The following is an 18838-nucleotide window of genomic DNA, read 5'->3' as shown; positions in this document are numbered from 1 at the left end:
TTACCAGAACAATTAGTCAGAAGGGCAGGTTCATGAGGTCTTTCATTCACTGATATATATTCAAAACCTAGAATGATGTTCAATGAGTCTGTCTTATGTGAAAAGGGCTAATGTATCTTTTACAGAAAAGAGTCATCATTAACCAATCATTTTAAGCACTATTTCTCAGAACCTGTCTAAATCAGCTCCACAGAAAGTTCCAGAGTTTCAGAATTAAAATGATCTTCTAGTTACTTATGAAAGCACAAAAATGATATTCTTCTACCAAACAAACTCTACCCCCCTAATTTTTTAATTTTCAAAAATAATGCTTATACCATCTTTTTACTAAAAGTTCTACTTTGGAAGGAAGACATGGCGCCTCTGAAAACATGATGATATCAAATGCTACGGAGCACCATTCTCTGACATGCACAGAACTGCCAGTCATTGGGATCAACCAGGTGAGTAACAACTAGGTACAGAAACTCCTTGTAAGCAATCACTTCCACCTTCCCCACTCCATCCACCCTGCTAACTACTAACAAACATTCGGTTCTATATATTTTCTTATTCTAGATGATTTCATATCAGTGGGATCATAAAATATGGTCATTTGTGTCTACCATATTTCATTTAGAATAATGTTTTCCAGGTTCACCCATGTGATAACATGGACTCAGAATCTCATTTTTCATTATTACTCTCTACTGCTGGCATATACCATATTTTTATCCACTATTCTGTTGATAACATTTGGCTTATTTCTACTTTTTAATTATTGTCAATGGTGCCGCACTAAATATTAGCACACAACTATTAAAACATATACTTTCAAATTAAAAAAAAGAATTCTGTTTTATAAAAATGTGAGGGACCAAAATCAATTCATAAATCCAATTTCTTATACTCATGCAAATTGCTTTACTTTTAATCTGAAAAATGGCAAGCTAGCAGATAAGCAAGAAGAATTAAAAGGAAGAAAATTACTCAATTAGCTAATCATGGTAACCATTGGTGAAGTTTGGTTTCGTTTTTTAAGTGTGGGGTTTTCTTGATATAGTATTCACATATCATATAGGTCTATGGTTAAATCCCTTTTTAAATAAGTTGTGTAATCACAATCAGTTGTGCTCCCTCCCCAATCCCACATTCATTGTTTGCTCCCCAAATCCCCTCACGTGCCCTATCTCCCACCCCTACATGCCCTATAAACTCTTGCATCAGTTATTATCTCTATCCATCTGTTCCCTCTGTTCCATCTGTTCCCTCTATTGGGAAACACAATAGAAACCCAATAGAAACAATAAAAAACAAAGTGGTAAGGATAACATAATAATAATAATATAAGGATAAAAATACAAACAATGGGTAAGAAAGAAAAGGCTACCATGAGTATTTAAAAAGCCAGAGGAGAAAATTTTTTCATAGAACAAGCAACACATACTTACATCTAGAACAAATCCAGGTTGGGTCAGGAGAGAGGTTAACTGACCTAGTATTAAGTTCAATTCCAGCATAATCAAGATTACAATGATCATTATCTGGTAGTAAAGTTGTTCAGGACTTTTGCCTTGGCTAGAGTGGATCTGCCAACAGCTTAATCTGGCTAAATACTCTGCAGATGGGTTTTGAGCTCCCACTGTCCTCCCTAGCCTTCTACAAATTGGGTGTTCACAATTTAAACTCTGATACATTTCCCTTTGTCATATTTGCATTTTGGTATTGTCATCTTTGGATCACACAAAGAGGTGTGCTTCTTACATTTGGATTTAGCTAACACCTCATTTAGATGGGTGCCTGTTGGCTGTAAATCTGTACAAGAGCATACAGATTCCTCTTTTTCCTGATGAGTGACTGATGGGTTTGAACCTCTGACCTTGTGATTAGCAATCCAACACTTACCCAATAGTGTCCCCAGGGCTCCTTCCTTTCCTAGAGTACCCAGATTTTCCCTTGCTGTTGTTGCTAGGAACCATCGAGTTGGTTCCAATCCACAACAACCTTAGGCACATGGAAACATTGCCCTATCCTGTGCCATCCTCACCATCATTCTCACACTTCAGCCCACTGTTACAGCCATGTTGTCAATCAATCTTGTTAAGAGTCTTCCTCTTTTTTGCTGCCCCTACACTGTACCAAACATGATGTCCTTCCCCAGGGACTGGTCTCCTGAAAACATGTCCAAAGTACGTTTTGAAGTCTTGCCAGCCTTGCCTCTAAGGAACACTGGCTGTACTTCTTCCAAGGTAGATTGGTTGGTCCTTTTAGCAGCCCATGATACTCCCAATATTTTCCTCCAGCACCACAATTCAAATGCATCCATTCTTCTTAGGTCACCAACACATCCAATGAATGTCCAACTTTCACTTGCAATATGAAGTGGTTGAAACCATCATGGCCTGAGTCAGGTGCACCTTAGTCCTCAAGATAATGTCCTTGCTTTTCAACACTTTAAGGCAGCGTTTCTCAACCTGTGGGTCGCAACCCCCTTGGGGGTCGACTGACCCTTTTACAGGGGTTGCCCGATTCATAATAGTAGCAAAATTACAGTTATGAAGTAGCAATGAAAATAATTTTATGGTTGGGGGGTCACCACAACATGAGGAATTGTATTAAAGGATCACGGCATTAGGAAGGTTGAGAAACATTTGCTCTAAGGGCTTGTGCAGTTGATTTTTACCTTTTACAACACACCTTTTGATCTTTTGATTGCTGCTTCCATGGGCATTGATTGTGATCCAGGCAAAATGAAATCCTTGACAATGTCTCCACTTATCATTATGTTACTTATTGGTCCAATTGTGAGGATCTGGGTCTTCCTTGCATTGTGTTGTAATCCATACTGAAGGCCGTGATCTTTGATCTTTATCAGCAAGTACTTCAAGTCCTCTTCACTTTCAGCAAGCTAAGTTGTGTCACCTGCATACCACAGGTTGTTAATAAGCCTTCCTCAAATCCTGATACCAGTCTTCTTCATACAGTCCAGCTTCTCTGATGATTTACTCAGCATACAGATTGAATAAGTATGGTGAATGGATACAACTATGTCGCATACCTTTTCTGATTTTAAATCATGTAGTATTCCCTTGTTCCATTCATCCAACTGCCTCTTGATCCATGTACAAGCTCCAAATGAGCACAATGAAGTGTTCTGTGATTTCCATTTTTCTCAAGGTTATCCATAGTTTGTAATGATCCACAGTCAAATACCTTGACATAGTCAATAACACACAAGTAAACATCTTTCTAGCATTCTCTCTGCTTTGAGCCAAGATCCATCTGACATTAGCAACGGTGTCCCTTGTTCCACGTCCTCTGCTGAATCCAGTCTGGACCTCTGGTAGCTCCCTGTCAATGTACTGTTGAATGATCTCAAGCAAAAATTTACTTGCATGGGATATCAATACTATTGTTCTATAATTTGAGCATTCTGTTCGGCCACCTTTGTTTGGAATGTATACAAATATAGTTCTCTTCCAGTGATTGGCCAAGTAGCTGTCTTCCACATTTCCTGCCAAAGAGGAATGAGTGCTTTCAGTGATTCATCAACTTGTTGAAAGATTTCAATTAATATTCCATCAACTCCTGAAGCCTTGTTTTTGGCTAGTGCTTTCCCTGTAGCTTGAGCTTCTTCCTTGTGCACCACTGACTTGCTGATATGCTACCTCATGAAATGATAGAATGTCAAGTAGTTCTTTTTTGGTACAGTGATTCTTTGTATTCTTTCCATTTTCTTTTGATGCTTCCTGTATCATTCAATATTTTGCTCATAAAACTTTTCAATCATGCAACTCAAGGTTCAAATATTTTCTCAAGTTCTTTCCATTTAAAATACCGATTACATGGAACTGTGTGTGACCTCCTCCCTGGGGGACAGACAACCGAAAAGTGGGTGAAGGGAGAAGTCGGACAGGGCAAGATATGACAAAATACCCATTTATAAACTATCAAGGACTCATGTGGGAGAGGGGAGCGGGGAGGGAGGTGTAATATGAGGACCTAATGTCGGGGGTTTAAATGGAGAGAAAATGTTTTGAGAAATGATGTACAAATACGCTTCACACAATTGATGTGTGTATGGATTGGGATAACAGTTGTATGAGCCCCTAATAAAATGTTTAAAAAAAAAAAAAAAAAAAATATGCTGAGTGTATTCTTCCCTTTTGGTTTTCTAATTCTAGTTCTTTGTACATTTCATTATAATATTTGGCTTTGGCTTCTTGAACTGTCCTTTGAAATTTTCTGTTCAGCTCTTTGCCTTCATCATTTCTTCCATTTAATTTAGCTACTTTAAGATTAAGAGCAAGTTTCAGTGTCTCTTCTGACATCAACTTTGATCTTTTCTTTCTTTCTTTCCTGTCTTTTTCATGACCTTGTGCTTTCTTCATGGAAGATGTTCTTGATGGCCCCACAGCGCAACAGTATTAGTATTCAATGCGTCAAATCTGTTCTTGAGATAGTCTTGAAATTCAGGCGGGATAGACTCAAGGTCATATTTTAGCTCTTGGGTCCTGCAAGGGAGGCAGGGAGGAGAGGATTCCAATAACATCTGTGGCTGCCTGCCCCTCTGCCTTTGCCTCAGACAGTGAGAGCCCAGAAGCTGCCTAAGGGGATGCCCAGTCAAGGCTGCCACTCTCTGGGCCGGGGCATGACACCCTGCTTTAGGCAGTGGAAGGGAAGGGAGCTGGTAGGAGGTAGCCTGAGGGACAGCACAGAAAAGAGACAAGTTTCTTAGTAGCTCTAGAAACATTTTTCTTCTTCTTCTTTTTTTTAAATCATTTTATTAGGGGCTCATACAACTCTTATCACAATCCATACATACATCAATTATGTAAAGCACATTTGTACGTTCATTGCCCTCATCATTCTCAAAACAGGATTCCCTGATACATCTGTAAGGGGAATACTATGCAAGAGTAAACCTGTCCTGCATAATATAAACCATTACAAATGACTGCACAATGGGAGTCCCTGCTATCAAAGTGGCGTTATGTCCCCTGGGAAGCCCTGGAACAGCCAGGGGGAGGGGGCTGCAAAAGCAGACATGCACTGTATCCTGGATTATGGGCGACAGGACAAAAGGCTTTCATGACCAGGAAGGTGCCGAGTAAATTTTTTCTGATAAGGGGGTGGTAGGCCATATACATTTGGGAGCTGTGCTTGACATAAAGTTCAAAGCCATGAAGACAAAACTTTATGTACATACACATATGCAGTACACAAAAGCAGGGAAACGATAAAACGGAATTGTCGTTACCTCAGGTGGGGGAGGGTGGGATGAGATGGGGAAAGGTTGCAAATATATTTCTGCTAGTCTGTTTCTTAAGCCAGTATGCTGTTGGATGACATCAAGTCGCTCTGAAATCAGAGTGATGCCAAACATCAGAGTAGCCTCATAGGGCTTTACTCTGCATGGAAGTTCACAACACCATTCTTTCAGATAACAGCCAGCACTTATCTGTTGCTCCACCAGGGTTTTACATGCGAACGCTGAGATTTCCTTCCATTATTTAAACAATTCTTCTCTTCCGCCTCCTTTTCTTAAAGCATACCTGACGAAAAGCAACTCTAGTGAATAAAACTATTTGGAAACTCATTCTATCTTTTTGGGTCATGTGCAGGCGGCTTTGTAGGCAAAGGAAGCTGGTCTACCAAGAGAGGAGAATCAGATATTGTGAACGGTGACAGTGAGAACCTCAGTTCCTAATGGCTGTTTTTTGCGCACAAGAAGCCCAACTGTATTCTCTGGTTTTCCTTTGAAATCTCTCTATTTTTACAATAATCCCCTTTTTACCTTTTCCTATATAGCCACCTTTCTAGGAGTTTTCATAGAATTAGGTTGCTAATATTCAATCACCTATGTTAATCAAATAAACCTTTTACTTAAAAAAAAAAAAGTCTATATAGCAGTATCATAAAACTGCCACCTGGTGGCAGCATACATTTCTGAATTTGTTTTGTTTGAGAAAGGAATGACATCATAGAAAGGTGAACATGCTAAACAAGCTCTGTTTCCCACCACTTTTATGATAAAGTTCCTATGTATCCTATAGAGCAGTGGTTCTCAACCTTCCTAATGCCGCAACCCTTTAATACAGTTCCTCATGTTGTGGTGACCCCCCAACCATAAAATTATTTTTGTTGCTACTTCATAGCTGTAATTTTGCTACTGTTATGGATCGGGCGACCCCTGTGAAAGGGTCATTAGACCCCCCAAAGGGGTTGTGTCTCACAGGTTGATAACCGCTGCTCTATAGGATACATACTGCTCCTTAATATCTGATCACAGGTACTTTATAATGGCTTGTAAAGGACCCCTGGTGGTGTAGTGGTTACCACTGGACTTCAATCCACACTGTTAGCAGTTCAAAACCACCAACACTTCTGCGGGAGAAAGACTGGGCTTTTTACTCTAGTACATAGTTACAGTCTCAGAAACCCACAGTGGGTCACATGAGTCAACACTGACTTCACAGCAGCAAGTGTGTTGGCAGAAACCACACCACTGGTATTTCAAATGCCAGCCAGGTCTTCAATGTGCATAGGTTTCAGCTGTTCGCCACCTATTTTCAGAATAAGACAGATCGGAAGTAAGGTCTAGTGATCTACTTCCAAAATTGAGGTAACCAAAACCTTATGGATCACAAGAGAACACTGTTCAACTCACATGCTTTGCATGTCACCAGAAGAGATAGATGGAGGACATGATGTTTTATAAAGCAGAGGGTCAGCCATTCCATGATGCTCACCTTCCCTACACGATCACTGAAGACAAATGGGCACATAAGCAAATGTAGTGAAGAAAACTGATAGTGCCTGGCTATCAAAAGAAATAGCATCTGGGGTCTTAAAGACTTGAAGGTAAACAAGTGACCATCCAGCTCAGAAGCAACAAAGCCCACGTGGAAGAAGCACACCAGCCCGTGAGATCACGAGGTGTCCATGGGATCAGGGATCAGGTATCAGGCATCAATGAACAAAAAATTGTATCATTGTGAATGAGGGGGAGTGTGAAGTGGGGACCCAAAGCCCATCTGTAGGCAACTGGACACCCCCCTTACGGAGGGGTTATTGGGAGGAGACAAGCCAGTAAGGGTGCAGTGTAGCAACGATTAAACATACAACTTTCCTCTAGGTCTTTAATGCTCCCCCCCACACACCCACTATCATGATCCCAATTCTACCTTACGAATCTGGCTAGACCAGAGGATGTACAGGGTACAGATAAGAGCTGGAATCACAGGGAATCCAGGACAGATAAACCCCTCATGACCAATAATGAGAGTAGTGATACCAGGAGGGTAAGGGGAAGATGGGGTAGAAAGGGGGAACTGATCACAAGGATCTACATATAACCCTCTCCCACAGGGATGGACAACAGAAAAGTGGGTGAAAGGAGACATCGGACACTGTAAGACATGAAAAAATAATAATAATTTATAAATTATCAAGGGTTCATGACGGAGGGAGGGTGGGGGAGAGAGGGGAAAAAATGAGGAGCTGATACCAAGGGCTCAGTAGAAAGAAAATGTTTTGAGAAGGATGATGGCAACAAATGTACAAATGTGCTTGACACAATGGATGGACGGATGGATTGTGATAAGCGTTGTGCAAACCCCCAATAAAGTGATTTTTAAAAGAAAAAAAAAAAGCAGAGGGCCAGCAAGGACAAGAGAGCCCTTTGGTGAACTGTGGCACAATGGCCACACGATGGACCTGAGATCATTCTTCTGTTGTTAATATCAACTCACAGCAACTACCTGTATCCAGCACCTCATAGAGGCTCAAACATTAAAGGAATGAATACATCTAGGATTTGATCTGAAAGACTGAAGAGAACTAAGTATAGGAGTAACAAAATGAAAGAAAAATTTAAGATTAATTTGGTAGCCATATATAAGACAAACTGAAGCAAACAAAGCCTAGAGGAAGAAACTCAGATAGGTGGTAAGGTGATGTGGGCCTGGTTTTGTTGGGTAGTGATGTTGGAAGGGAAAGAAATGATAAAATGAGATAGTTAGTGAACAAAAATAAAGAAGATTGAAATTTAGTTATTAGTATGCTAGCCACAAGTAAGCAGTTCAAACTCACCAGCCTCTGCAGAAGAAAGACTTGGCTTTCTACTCCTGAAAAGAGTTATAATCTCCGAAATCCCCACCCACCCCTCCCGAGGCAGTTCTACCATCCTATAGGGTCACTGAGGGTCAAGGTTGATTAGATGACCGTGAATTTTGTTTTGGGTGTACAGGATACAAGATTTCAAAGGATTTTAACATTCAACCAAGCTCCTTTCTCACAAAGTATTAACCAGAAACATAACAGCATATGAAAGGGAAAAGAGAAGCTAAAACATTAAAAATTTAAATCTAATTCTGAGATATGACCTTTTTGTCACACTAGGACCTATTAAAATATCTTTATTCTTTGTATTATTTCAAATATGTATTTTTCTCAACCAAAATAATCATGCTTTATTCCATTTTTCTTAAATCGCTATTAGTCTGAAAATCTGTCTACTGTTTTTCGAGTAGACAAAGTGATAGTGCTTCTGTTAAAGAGGAGTCAATCAATAGGAATTTTCATATATATGTTCATTAAAAAGGAACTTACTCAAATTAAAAAGAAAACACTAGAGTGGCAAATACAAAATATTTTACATCGAAAGTATAATCAGTAAGTGTTCTATGAGTAGAAAGTATTGTTTCAGTATCACTTTCAATCCCAAATCATCACTTCCTTAAGGCAATGGAAGCTTCTCACAAACTTTTTGAACCCCTTCTTATATTTGCTAATGCAATCATCACAGACCTATAGATTTACACCTTGCTCTTTCGAACGTCTATTAACTAACTGGACTAAGGAAATCGACCCAGGCATCTATAGTCAAGAGAACCTAAGTGGAGTGGGAATGAAGCTGGGATTCACTGACCCATGAGGATCCCTTTCCGTGTCCATCTACTCCACACACTTTTGCAGATTAACTTGCATGCCGGACACCTGGAGAACTAATATGTTACCTTTAATTGGTCTCTGTCCCCAGCTTTCCTGGAGAAGCTGCGGCGGCAATGCCAACGTGAATAAGTGTGAGGCACCCTGGAGGACTGAACCCGCCATAACCACAGAGCCCACTGATCCTGAGTAGACAATCAGGAACTGTAATCACGCGGTTCAGTATCAAGAAATAAAGCCTACATCTTATACCCTTTAAGTTTTTCATAGATCTGTAAGTCAGAGAACCAATTCGATTGAAATGATTTATAAACTCACATCTCTGTAGACAAGGGCTGTAGATAGTGACGCTATGTGTAGTTTTGAATCATCAAAATAGCAGTTTTGGGGTTTACAGAAATAGCTTCTTAAAAAAAAAATAAATCTTGCAACTTGTAGCGAGAATTTTAGAGCAAACAAAAAATCCCAGCAAGCAAAGAAACTAACTACAAGCGGAATCAGCCCCAGTGGCAACTGAAAACAGACACTAAGTGGTTCCTGAACAAAGATACAGGAATTTGACATAGTACAAAAGGATTTACCGATTTAAAGAAGAAACAGACAAACAACTTCTAGAACAGTGGTGAGTTTTTGAATAGTGACAAATGCCTGGTGAGTGCACAGACATTGGTGCTCACAACCAAAAACTCACAGCGAGCTGATTTTGACTCATATTGACTCAAAAGGTCAGGGTAGAACTACCCCTGTGGGTTTCCAAGACAAACTGTTTACAAGAGTAGAAAGCTTCCTCTTTCTCCTGCAAAGCGGCTGGTGGTTTTGAACTGCTGACCTTGAAGTTACCAGCCGTCCAACTCCTAACTACTACACCAGCAGGGCAACAAAGTATCCAAAGTTTCTTTTGATGACCGGTCCCTCCAAAACGCCGACAGTAAATGGGGTGTCCACATGCCAACCACAAAGACAGATTGCACTCGGTGAACTATCTGAACAGAGCCATTGTGTTCATGTGAAAAATGACACGCCACTTCAATGCTAGACTCGGCTCTTTTTACCCCCATAGAGAAACTGAATTCGTAATGATCAAGCCAAAACCTGAACAGGTGTCTCTTTTGACCAACAGCATGCACTATAAAACAGCTGGCCATGGAATTTGGGGTGACTCACTGGCCCACTGAGAAATCAATCATTTTTCTCTCACCAACTCACAGAGAAACTATTACTGAAAGGAAACACGAGTTTAAATTTTGACAGAATCCAGAGGGTTTTTTAAAAAAACAAGGTGGAAGAGAATCCCACTGGATGGATAGAAATGTTAACCAGGGGCTTCAAAAAGTTTGAGGAGAATAATCCATTATATTTTAATTTCATCTTTCCAAGAACATTTTGAAGTCTCCTTGTACATATGAACATATATACATATCTTTAAAACACATACACATAGTGCAGGACAATGAATTACTTAATATGGCTCTTCTAACCAGAGTCTTTGTTACTCCCGCTAGATGACTGTTTCCTAATGGGTCTGGGAAGAAGGAAAGGGATTACATGATTCCTCTGTGAGTGAGTGGGAACCAGGTTAACTGTGATTGCCAGCCTGCCAGGTATAACACTAGCCATCTCAGAAGCAGGAAGGGGAGGGTTCACTACTAGCAGGTGAGAATCATGGAGAGTGGAGCGTGTCCTTTGGACTCTGGGATTCCTGCATATTGGTCTGGAGACAGCTGTGACACCAGAGGAGCAGCAGGAGACAGAGTGGTGGACCACCTAGACCACGGATCAAGTAAAGCTGAGTGTCTTCAGGTAGGAGGTTGGTTTGTGGAGTGCGAGGTCTCTACCTGTTTCATTGGGAGCGCTAGGTTTGTTGACTCACTGTGCTGGAGCTGAGTGTGTTTGGGTTGAGCTTTATGATAGAGTGATGTGCCCTTTGGGCATGTAGTGGCAGCCCTAAACAGCTTTGTAACACTGCATGAGCAGAACAGAGAGGCTAATGGGCCAACTGGCTGAGAGGCCAAAGACCAGAGAGAGGCCTGCCTGTGGGCATGGCTGAGAAGATGCTGTCCTGTCTGAAAAATTGTATCTTGACCTTTTATAACCTGTTATTTTCCTTAATCAACTCCATAATCATGAGAATTGTCTATGAGTTCTGTGTGGCCACTGCAAGGGATTACTGAAACCAGCCACATTGCAGCATTCTTTTTTATAGCTGCCTAGTTATAGATGTTCAAATATGTTGAACAAAAGAAAGAATGCATGTCTCAAAAAGTCTGAACCACTAGTTTTACCAGAACAAATAGCAGGATTATAAATATTCTCTCTCTCTCTCTCTGTCTCTCACACACACACACAAACACACACACACACCAGGTTCAAAACCACTTTAATAAACTTTACAAAAATTCTGTCGTGTTTCCAGATCCAGAGGCAACTTTCTTGGGGGGTGGGGGGTATATGTCTGAAATCTGCAAAGAACAATTTTATACAATTACTGTACTCAAAATAGAACCAAGTACTGAAAAAAAATCCTGCCACCAATAACTGATTACAGTTTACAAAGAGTACTATCCTTTTTTGGCCTATAATTAGTACTCTTCAAATTGAAAACACTCATTAGATCAACAAAAAAATACATAATATCCAACTTAATGAATGCAATGGGCAATATTTTTAAATCTTTTTAATTAAATAAATGATGCCCATTATATAAAATGCTAAGTATTTGGGTCAAAACTTTGGATTCATCATTACAGCAACATAAATAGAACTTTACAAACTATATCAAATGCAAGCTTAGAGGTGTTACACAAAATACACAACTGTACTCGGTTTAATTTTGCTCAATATTACAGAACTCTTTAGATCATGTTATGAATGATTTTACTAGGAAACATGAAGTCATTTGGAGCGGCATTAGAACAGTCTGACTCAACACAATGGCAGTCTGTTAGTGCCGTCCTGGTCAGCATGTTGTAAATTGGGGTCACTCCAGCTCAGAAAATATTTACTTAATAATGCAGTCATGGCTCATATTTCCATGGGTCAGGCTTCTTACAGCATCAATACTCAGAGCATAGATGAGGATGCAATTTAAAAAAATAATAATAAAAACACCACCACCAAACTCAGTGCCATCAAGTCAATTCTGACTCATAGTGACCCAATAGGACAGAGTAAACTGCCCCCGTGGATTTCTGAGACTGCAAGTCTTCACCAGAGTAGAAAGCCTCGCCTTTCTCCTGCTGAGTGGCTGGTGGTTTCGAATTGCTGACCTTGCAGCTAGCAGCCACTAGGACTCGACAGTAAACCAAAAACTCTCCAAATAACAGGAAATCAAACTAGACAGTTAAAAGGCTCATGTTGATTCTCTAATGACACACAGCTACGACAGCAAGGGGGAGAGAGGCAGAAGGGAAGCAGCAAGGAGCATGTCCCTGACCTTCAGCTCTCACAGCGAGGAAAATGCAAGGACAGCAGGACTAGAGAAAGGAGACTGTACCTGTCTAATAACACAGCATGCCAACTTAATCCACAGAGGACACTTTAATAGCAGCGATAGCGCCATGGCTACACACTTAAGGGAGACCCTTAGGAAACTTATTCTGGGCCCCATCTCCTTCATCTGTAAATATAGCAGTCCTTCACAGCTCTGTAAGTGATACACCTGTGTTGCTTTTAAAAGTTACATATTTTAAAAATAATTTTATTGGAGGCTCATACAACTCTTATCACCAACCATCCATCCATCCATTGTGTCAAGCACATTTGTACATTTGTTGCCCTCATCATTCTCAAGACATTTTCTTTCTACTGGTGCCCTTGGTATCAACTCCTCATTCCTCCCCCTCACAAACCCTTGGTAATTTATAAATTAGTATTATTTTTAAAAGTCACATTTTAACTTTTAAAAAAAGAGCGAGATCATTAAAGAAATAGATGACTGCAGAGAATTTGGGAAACATTCAAAGTGTAAAGAAAATCAACCCTCTAACCCCTATGCTGTAACCCCACTACCAGGAGGAAAGCACTGCGTGCACTTGGGGGTCTCTCTGGCAGGTGGTTTTCATGATAAATAAATACATATACTTAGTGTTATAATTTTTTTCACCTTCATTATTTGTGGGCACTTTCCCATGCCCAAAACGTTGTGTGCATTATTTTAATAACTACATATACCATAATTTTTTTTTATCAATGCGTACTTGTTAGGTACTGTGGAGTCATTTTCTACTCACAGGGACCCCCATGACAGAGCAAAACTGCCAAATAGATCTCTCTCTCTCTCTCTCACAAATGCACTGGGTGAGCCTGAATTATCAAGGTTTTGGTGAACAGCAAGTGCTTCACCATTTGCTGTATATAAGGTTAAAAAAGGGGGGCCATTAATCAGGTCGAGATACAGAAAGGAAAGACTACAGACTAAGAGTAAATCTGCTGCCTAAGACCTCTTTAAAGTGTTAAAAAGCAAGATAATTCAGAGGTCTAAGGTGCACCGGACCCAAGCAAGGATAATTTCCACTGCCTCATATGTATGTAAAGTTGAACACTGACAAAGAACAAAAAATCATATCATTGTGTGCTCACCTCCATGATACGATTGCTGAAGACAAATGGGTGCATAAGCAAATGTGGCGAAGAAAGCTGATGGTGCCTGGCTAGCAAAAGATACAGCGTCTGGAGCCTTAAAGGCTTGAAGGAAATCAAGTGGCCATGTAGCTCAGAAGCAACAAAGCCCACATGGAAGAAGCACACCAGCCTGTGCGATCACCAGGTGTCGAAGGGATCAGGTATAAGGCATCATCAGAACAAAAAATCTTACCATAGTGAATGATGGGGGGAGTGTGGAGTGGAGACCCAAAGCCCATTTGTAGGCCACTGGAGATCCCCTTGCAGAGGGGTCACGGGGAGGAGACGAGCCAGTCAAGGTGCGATGTAGCAACCATGAAAAACACAACTTTCCTCTAGTTCCTAAATGCTTCCTCCTCCACCACCCCACCACCCCACCACCCCACTATCACGATCCGAATTCTACCTTGCAAGTCTGGCTAGACCAGAGAATGCACACTGGTACAGATAAGAACTGGAAACACAGGGATTCCAGGGCAGATGATCCCTACAGGACGAGTGGTGTGAGTGGCGATACTGGGAGGGTAGAGGGAAAGTGGGTTGGAAAGAGGGAATCGATTACAAGGATCTACATATGACCTCCTCCCTGGGGACGGACAACAGAAAAGTGGGTGAAGGGAGACGTCAGACAGGGCAAGACAAAATAATAATTTATAAATTATCAAGGGCTCATGAGGGAGGGGCGAGCAGAGAGGGAGGGGACAAAATGAGGACCTGATGCTGGGGGCTTAAGTGGAGAGCAAGTGTTTTGAGAATGATGAGGGCAATGAATGTACAGATGTGCTTTACATTTATTACTTTATGCTTAAATTTTTTTGGAAAAAAGTTCATAATAATTTAGGGGGAAAAAGTTGGACATTGAATAAGAAAGACTGAAGAAATCTATGCATTTGAATTATGGAGCTGGTGAAGAATACTAAAAGTACCATAGACTGCCAAAAAACCCCAAACAAATCTGTCTTGGACAAAGTACAGGCAGAATGCTCCTTAGAGGCAAAGATGGCAAGACTTCAATTCATGTACTTGTTCTCAGGAGAGACTAGTCCCTGGAGAAGGACATCATGCTTGGTAAAAGGGCAGTGAAAAAGAGGAAGACCCTCAACAAGAAGGGGTGACACAGTGGCTACAACGATGGGCTCATGCATGGGAACAATAGTGAGGACCGTGCAGGGCCAGGTGGTGGCTTTCCCTGTTGCTCATGGGTCGCTATGAGTCAGGATGGATTCAACAGATCGACCTAACAAGAACAGAATTAGATCTTCCAACAAAATAGAATCCTTCGGTCCAATGAACAAACAAGGCATCTGGAAAACCAAGTAGCTGAGTAAGTTTAGGAAAATGATAATTTCAAGATGTTTGTCATGCCTGGAAGAAAATTTAGTTGAGAGCTATGGAATTATTACTAAATTACAAGCATGACCACAAACTAGTACTACAACCAGCTGGGGAAGTAGAAGAGTAATGACAACTCATGAGCAATGTGCTCATTAATTCATAAACAAGCCTTTAGTGAGGTAGGTGGTAGGTCCGGTGTTAGCTGTTGTGGGCTGACCCCACCCCTAGCCCCATACCTTCATGTCCTACATAGGGTTTTACTGACTGTAATCTTTATGGAAGCAGTTTGCCAAGCCTTTCTTCCTTGGAGCTGCTGAGTGGGCTTGAATAGCCAACCTGTGGGTTAGCACCTGGCTGCACATCACTTGAACCACCCAGGCTCCTATGAATAGGTATCCGGCTAGATGACATTCCTATGGATATTAAGAGTCTTATTTGTAAAAGTCTCAATGAGGTGGCAGTATTGGACACATTGAACAAATTGGGGGTGGGTGGGTAGATCGCCACAAAGCCTAGTGCACCTTCTCCATCACTGTACTCATTACCCAGTCTGTTTCTCCACTGAACTGTGGGTCTCTTCAAAACAGGAACTATGTCACCACCTCTCTGTTTTTTCTTGGTATAAGACAGCTCACATTTGCTGAATTACTTTTTTTATAATAATCTTTTAATCCTAATCTATAAGCACATTCATGTAATTGAAATAATGTAGACTCACTCTTATCAACATATTTAAGTTCTGAAGAACAAGTCATTAGGTGAAAGGGGTGTTATGTGAGTTGGGGGGCCACACCTTGTCTTCAATGTCAGTGTATGTCCATGTCACCCTAACCCTTGGCCCCATCACTCACCGACCAATGGCCACCCTTGGTGCATCTTGGGATATGCATGGCGCATCTGCACCCTATCCCCCACCCTACCATGCCTTTCCCATTACTCTGGACCTAGAGGGTGGTGGTGGTTGGGTGTTGACTGCTGCCACTCTCTCTCATCACCTGCCTTGGATGGGGACCCCAAGTGTTCTCCATCTGCCACCTCCTGTCACCTGCCCTGGTCAGGGAACCCCTGTTCATCTTCTGTCTGTCCTATCCCCATAGCCCCATGAGACTCCTTCCCATTCCTTCTCTTTTTGCCTCTCCCCACTGAATTCCCTGCACCTTCCAGCCCTGGTCTGGCCTCCCCCTGCCCACCTTCAACCTTGCATCATCCCCCACCATGGTCTCATGTCCTCTGTGCCAGGACCTAAATGTCACAGATGAGTGGAAGTGTCTTATGGCTATTTGGCTACTTTCCTTCATATGTCCAGAACCTCCATGAGATCATTCATTCAGGGTGGCCTGTGGTGAGCACCCCAGGTCTGCTTGTAACCCAGACCACGACAAGCATCCCTTAAGAATTTTTTTCAAAGTTTTCATAAGTGCAAAATGTTGGAAAATGAGATAGTCAATAAAGGAGGAAGTGCATATGCAATTTCTCAGTTAGATGGAATGACACAATGGCTACAACCATGGGCTCAGGCACAGGGACAATTGTGAGGATGGCGCAGGACTGGGCAGTGTTTCCTTCTGTTGGGCACAGGGTCCTTGTGGGTTAGAACCGACTCAATGTCACCTTACAACAAAATATGCTAGTTCTGGTGATGTTGAGCACTCTATTTTCCATGTTCCCATCAGTCCTCATAACTTTAATGGCTGTGCATTATTCCACTGCCTTTACACATCTTAAAAAACGATTCTCCTCATGTTGTCTTGGTGCCCTGGTGGTGTAATGGTTTTGCACTGGGCTGTGATCCGCAAGGTCCATGGTTTGAAATCACCAGCTGTCCTGCAAGAGAAAGACGGGGCTTTCTGCTCCGGTCAACAGTTACAGCCTCGGAAACCCACAGGGGCGGTTCTACCCTGTTCTATAGGGTGCTGACTGAATGGCAGTGAGGAATGTTGTCTTTGAAGGTTGCGCCCATTTTTTTGTATTATATGGCTTAACTTTGCAAGCATACCTTACCTGAAAAGTGGCAGAGATCTATTTAGCAATAAAAATAACTGGGTTCAACTCTAAAGATAAGCTTGCACCTTAAAAATTAAAGTGGAAAGAAAAATATTTTTACTCCTAGTTGCTAGAATGTCTAAAGACACACAATTTCCATGTGCACACAAGAAAACTGGCTTTTTTTTTTTTGCCAGATTAACTACACAGAATTTAAGTAACTCCGTTTTTTGTTTTTCCTTGTTTGTTTTTTGTGTAAAGTCAACTACACATGACAACTTAAGTTATTCATTTAATCAATTTGAGAAGTTTCTGCCTAAAGTAAATTATGTATTATAACGTTGCTTCCACCTTATGTATATCTGGAAGACACTTCTGGGGGCAGATAAAATGTGTGAGGCCACAGACAAAACTTGGTAATTACATCTAATAATAGAAGTTCAATGCTTTGGGAAGGAGACACACCCTCAGCTTCCCCTTCTTGGGCGACACAGAACTTGCTCTGACCCTCAGATTACTCAACAAATGTAAGCAACTTTGTGCATCTGAAGATGACCTGATTCCTCTTCCACTCCCATCTACAGATTTTTAAAATAATAACCTACCTTGATACAGACCCCACTGAAGCTTTGAGCTTACAGTGAATCTGTGAAAAAGTCAGCTATATTTTAGTAACGTGGTTTGCATCCTTATTACATTTTTGTTCAGCATCTACGAATGTATTTCTGCAGTATTGGCTCGTCATTGGTTACCAATATCACGACCCGGTTTCCTTTGTTTGCTGGTGGGTTGGATGATTTGAAAGAGAGGAGGATGAAGAAAGGAAGGGGAGTCAATTATGTTATAATTTAAATGTGGTTCAACCAGAATAGTTAATAATTAATTACCCGTAATGAGATGGTTAAAATAAGATCTAGAAAAGATAACTTGATTGTAGGAAGAATGAGGGCTGTTGAGATCAAAAGATAAACTCAAGCATGGAATTCTTAAAAGAATGCTTTTCACTTACATTTTGCCTGTGTCGGTTTCTTCAAGAAGCCTACTCACTTAAGTTTATACTTTTGTATTGTAGTCTTTACAGACTTTTTCTCACACACACCCACACCACACACACACATACGCCTACGCGTACGCACACACGGCTCACTAGAGATTGCATCTATATTACATGTACACATACATATAGATGCGCACACACAATAAACCATTAAAACAGCGCAAGTGTTTAAAGCAGGAATTTTAGAGGTGCTGCTCAGAATATGGAATCGTAGGCGCCACTCACGTCACCGTCGTCACCACGGCCCAGAAGTTCCATTCACCGACGGCATTCACATTCCGCACAATGCAAAAGCGCACGCGGTGACAAAGACCTCCAAACGCAAACGTACAAAGCGCGCTGCTAGAAACGCCCCTCCGGCGGCGTTCACACTCGGCACTTGTGGCACCCTCAAGCCCCTGCTGGGCAGCTGTCACCAGCCAATCACACACACCGAGAGTGCCAGCGTGCCACCGCCGAAGCCCAGCTGATCCGCGCACACACCCCGAACAGAGACAAGCCCCAAGCCCTCACCCAGGGGGAAAAAAAACCCAAAAAGCACAATGCCCGCAGTGCCCTGAAAACACCCTGAGAGAGTGAAAAGTTGGGAGATTCGGAGGCAATAAAAAATGTTTTTAAAAGCCTCGGTGGAAGCAATAAAGTAAAAGGTGGGTTTCATTTGGGGATTCACGAGGAAGAACCACACGATCCGAGGGGACCGGAAGGTCAGCAAGGTGCGAGGCGGTCAAGGGCTTTTCGGGCCGGGGAAAAGGGCGAGGGCGGCGGGCTGGAAGAGAAAGGACCGCGCGGCGCCCGCTCCCCGGGCCTCCCTCCCACCGGGCCCGGCCGGCGGCGCGGCCGGCTCGCCTACCTTCGCTCGGCCGGCCTCCAGTTTCTTCCGCCTCTCCTCGTCCTCCATGGCCTCTGCGGGGA

The 18838-nt window shown here is 41.9% G+C and overlaps 1 protein-coding gene across 1 annotated transcript in view; it reads right to left on the bottom strand.

Moving 5' to 3' along the window:
• Nucleotides 1-18832, bottom strand: part of AKAP9 (A-kinase anchoring protein 9) — a 162053-nt gene extending 143221 nt beyond the window's left edge. The window contains exon 1 of the mRNA XM_045288755.1: nt 18777-18832. Coding sequence (XP_045144690.1) covers nt 18777-18824 — 48 coding nt within the window. The 5' untranslated portion in view covers nt 18825-18832. The remainder of the gene's footprint in view (nt 1-18776) is intronic.
• Nucleotides 18833-18838: the final 6 nt, after the last annotated feature.

The sequence above is a fragment of the Echinops telfairi genome, unplaced genomic scaffold (genome assembly GCF_000313985.2).
Source record: "Echinops telfairi isolate 266 unplaced genomic scaffold, ASM31398v2 ScPeMD7_23;HRSCAF=83, whole genome shotgun sequence".
NCBI lineage: Eukaryota > Metazoa > Chordata > Mammalia > Afrosoricida > Tenrecidae > Echinops > Echinops telfairi.
The sequence above is the reverse complement of the archived record's forward strand: the minus strand, read 5'-3'. Positions and strand labels throughout refer to the sequence as shown.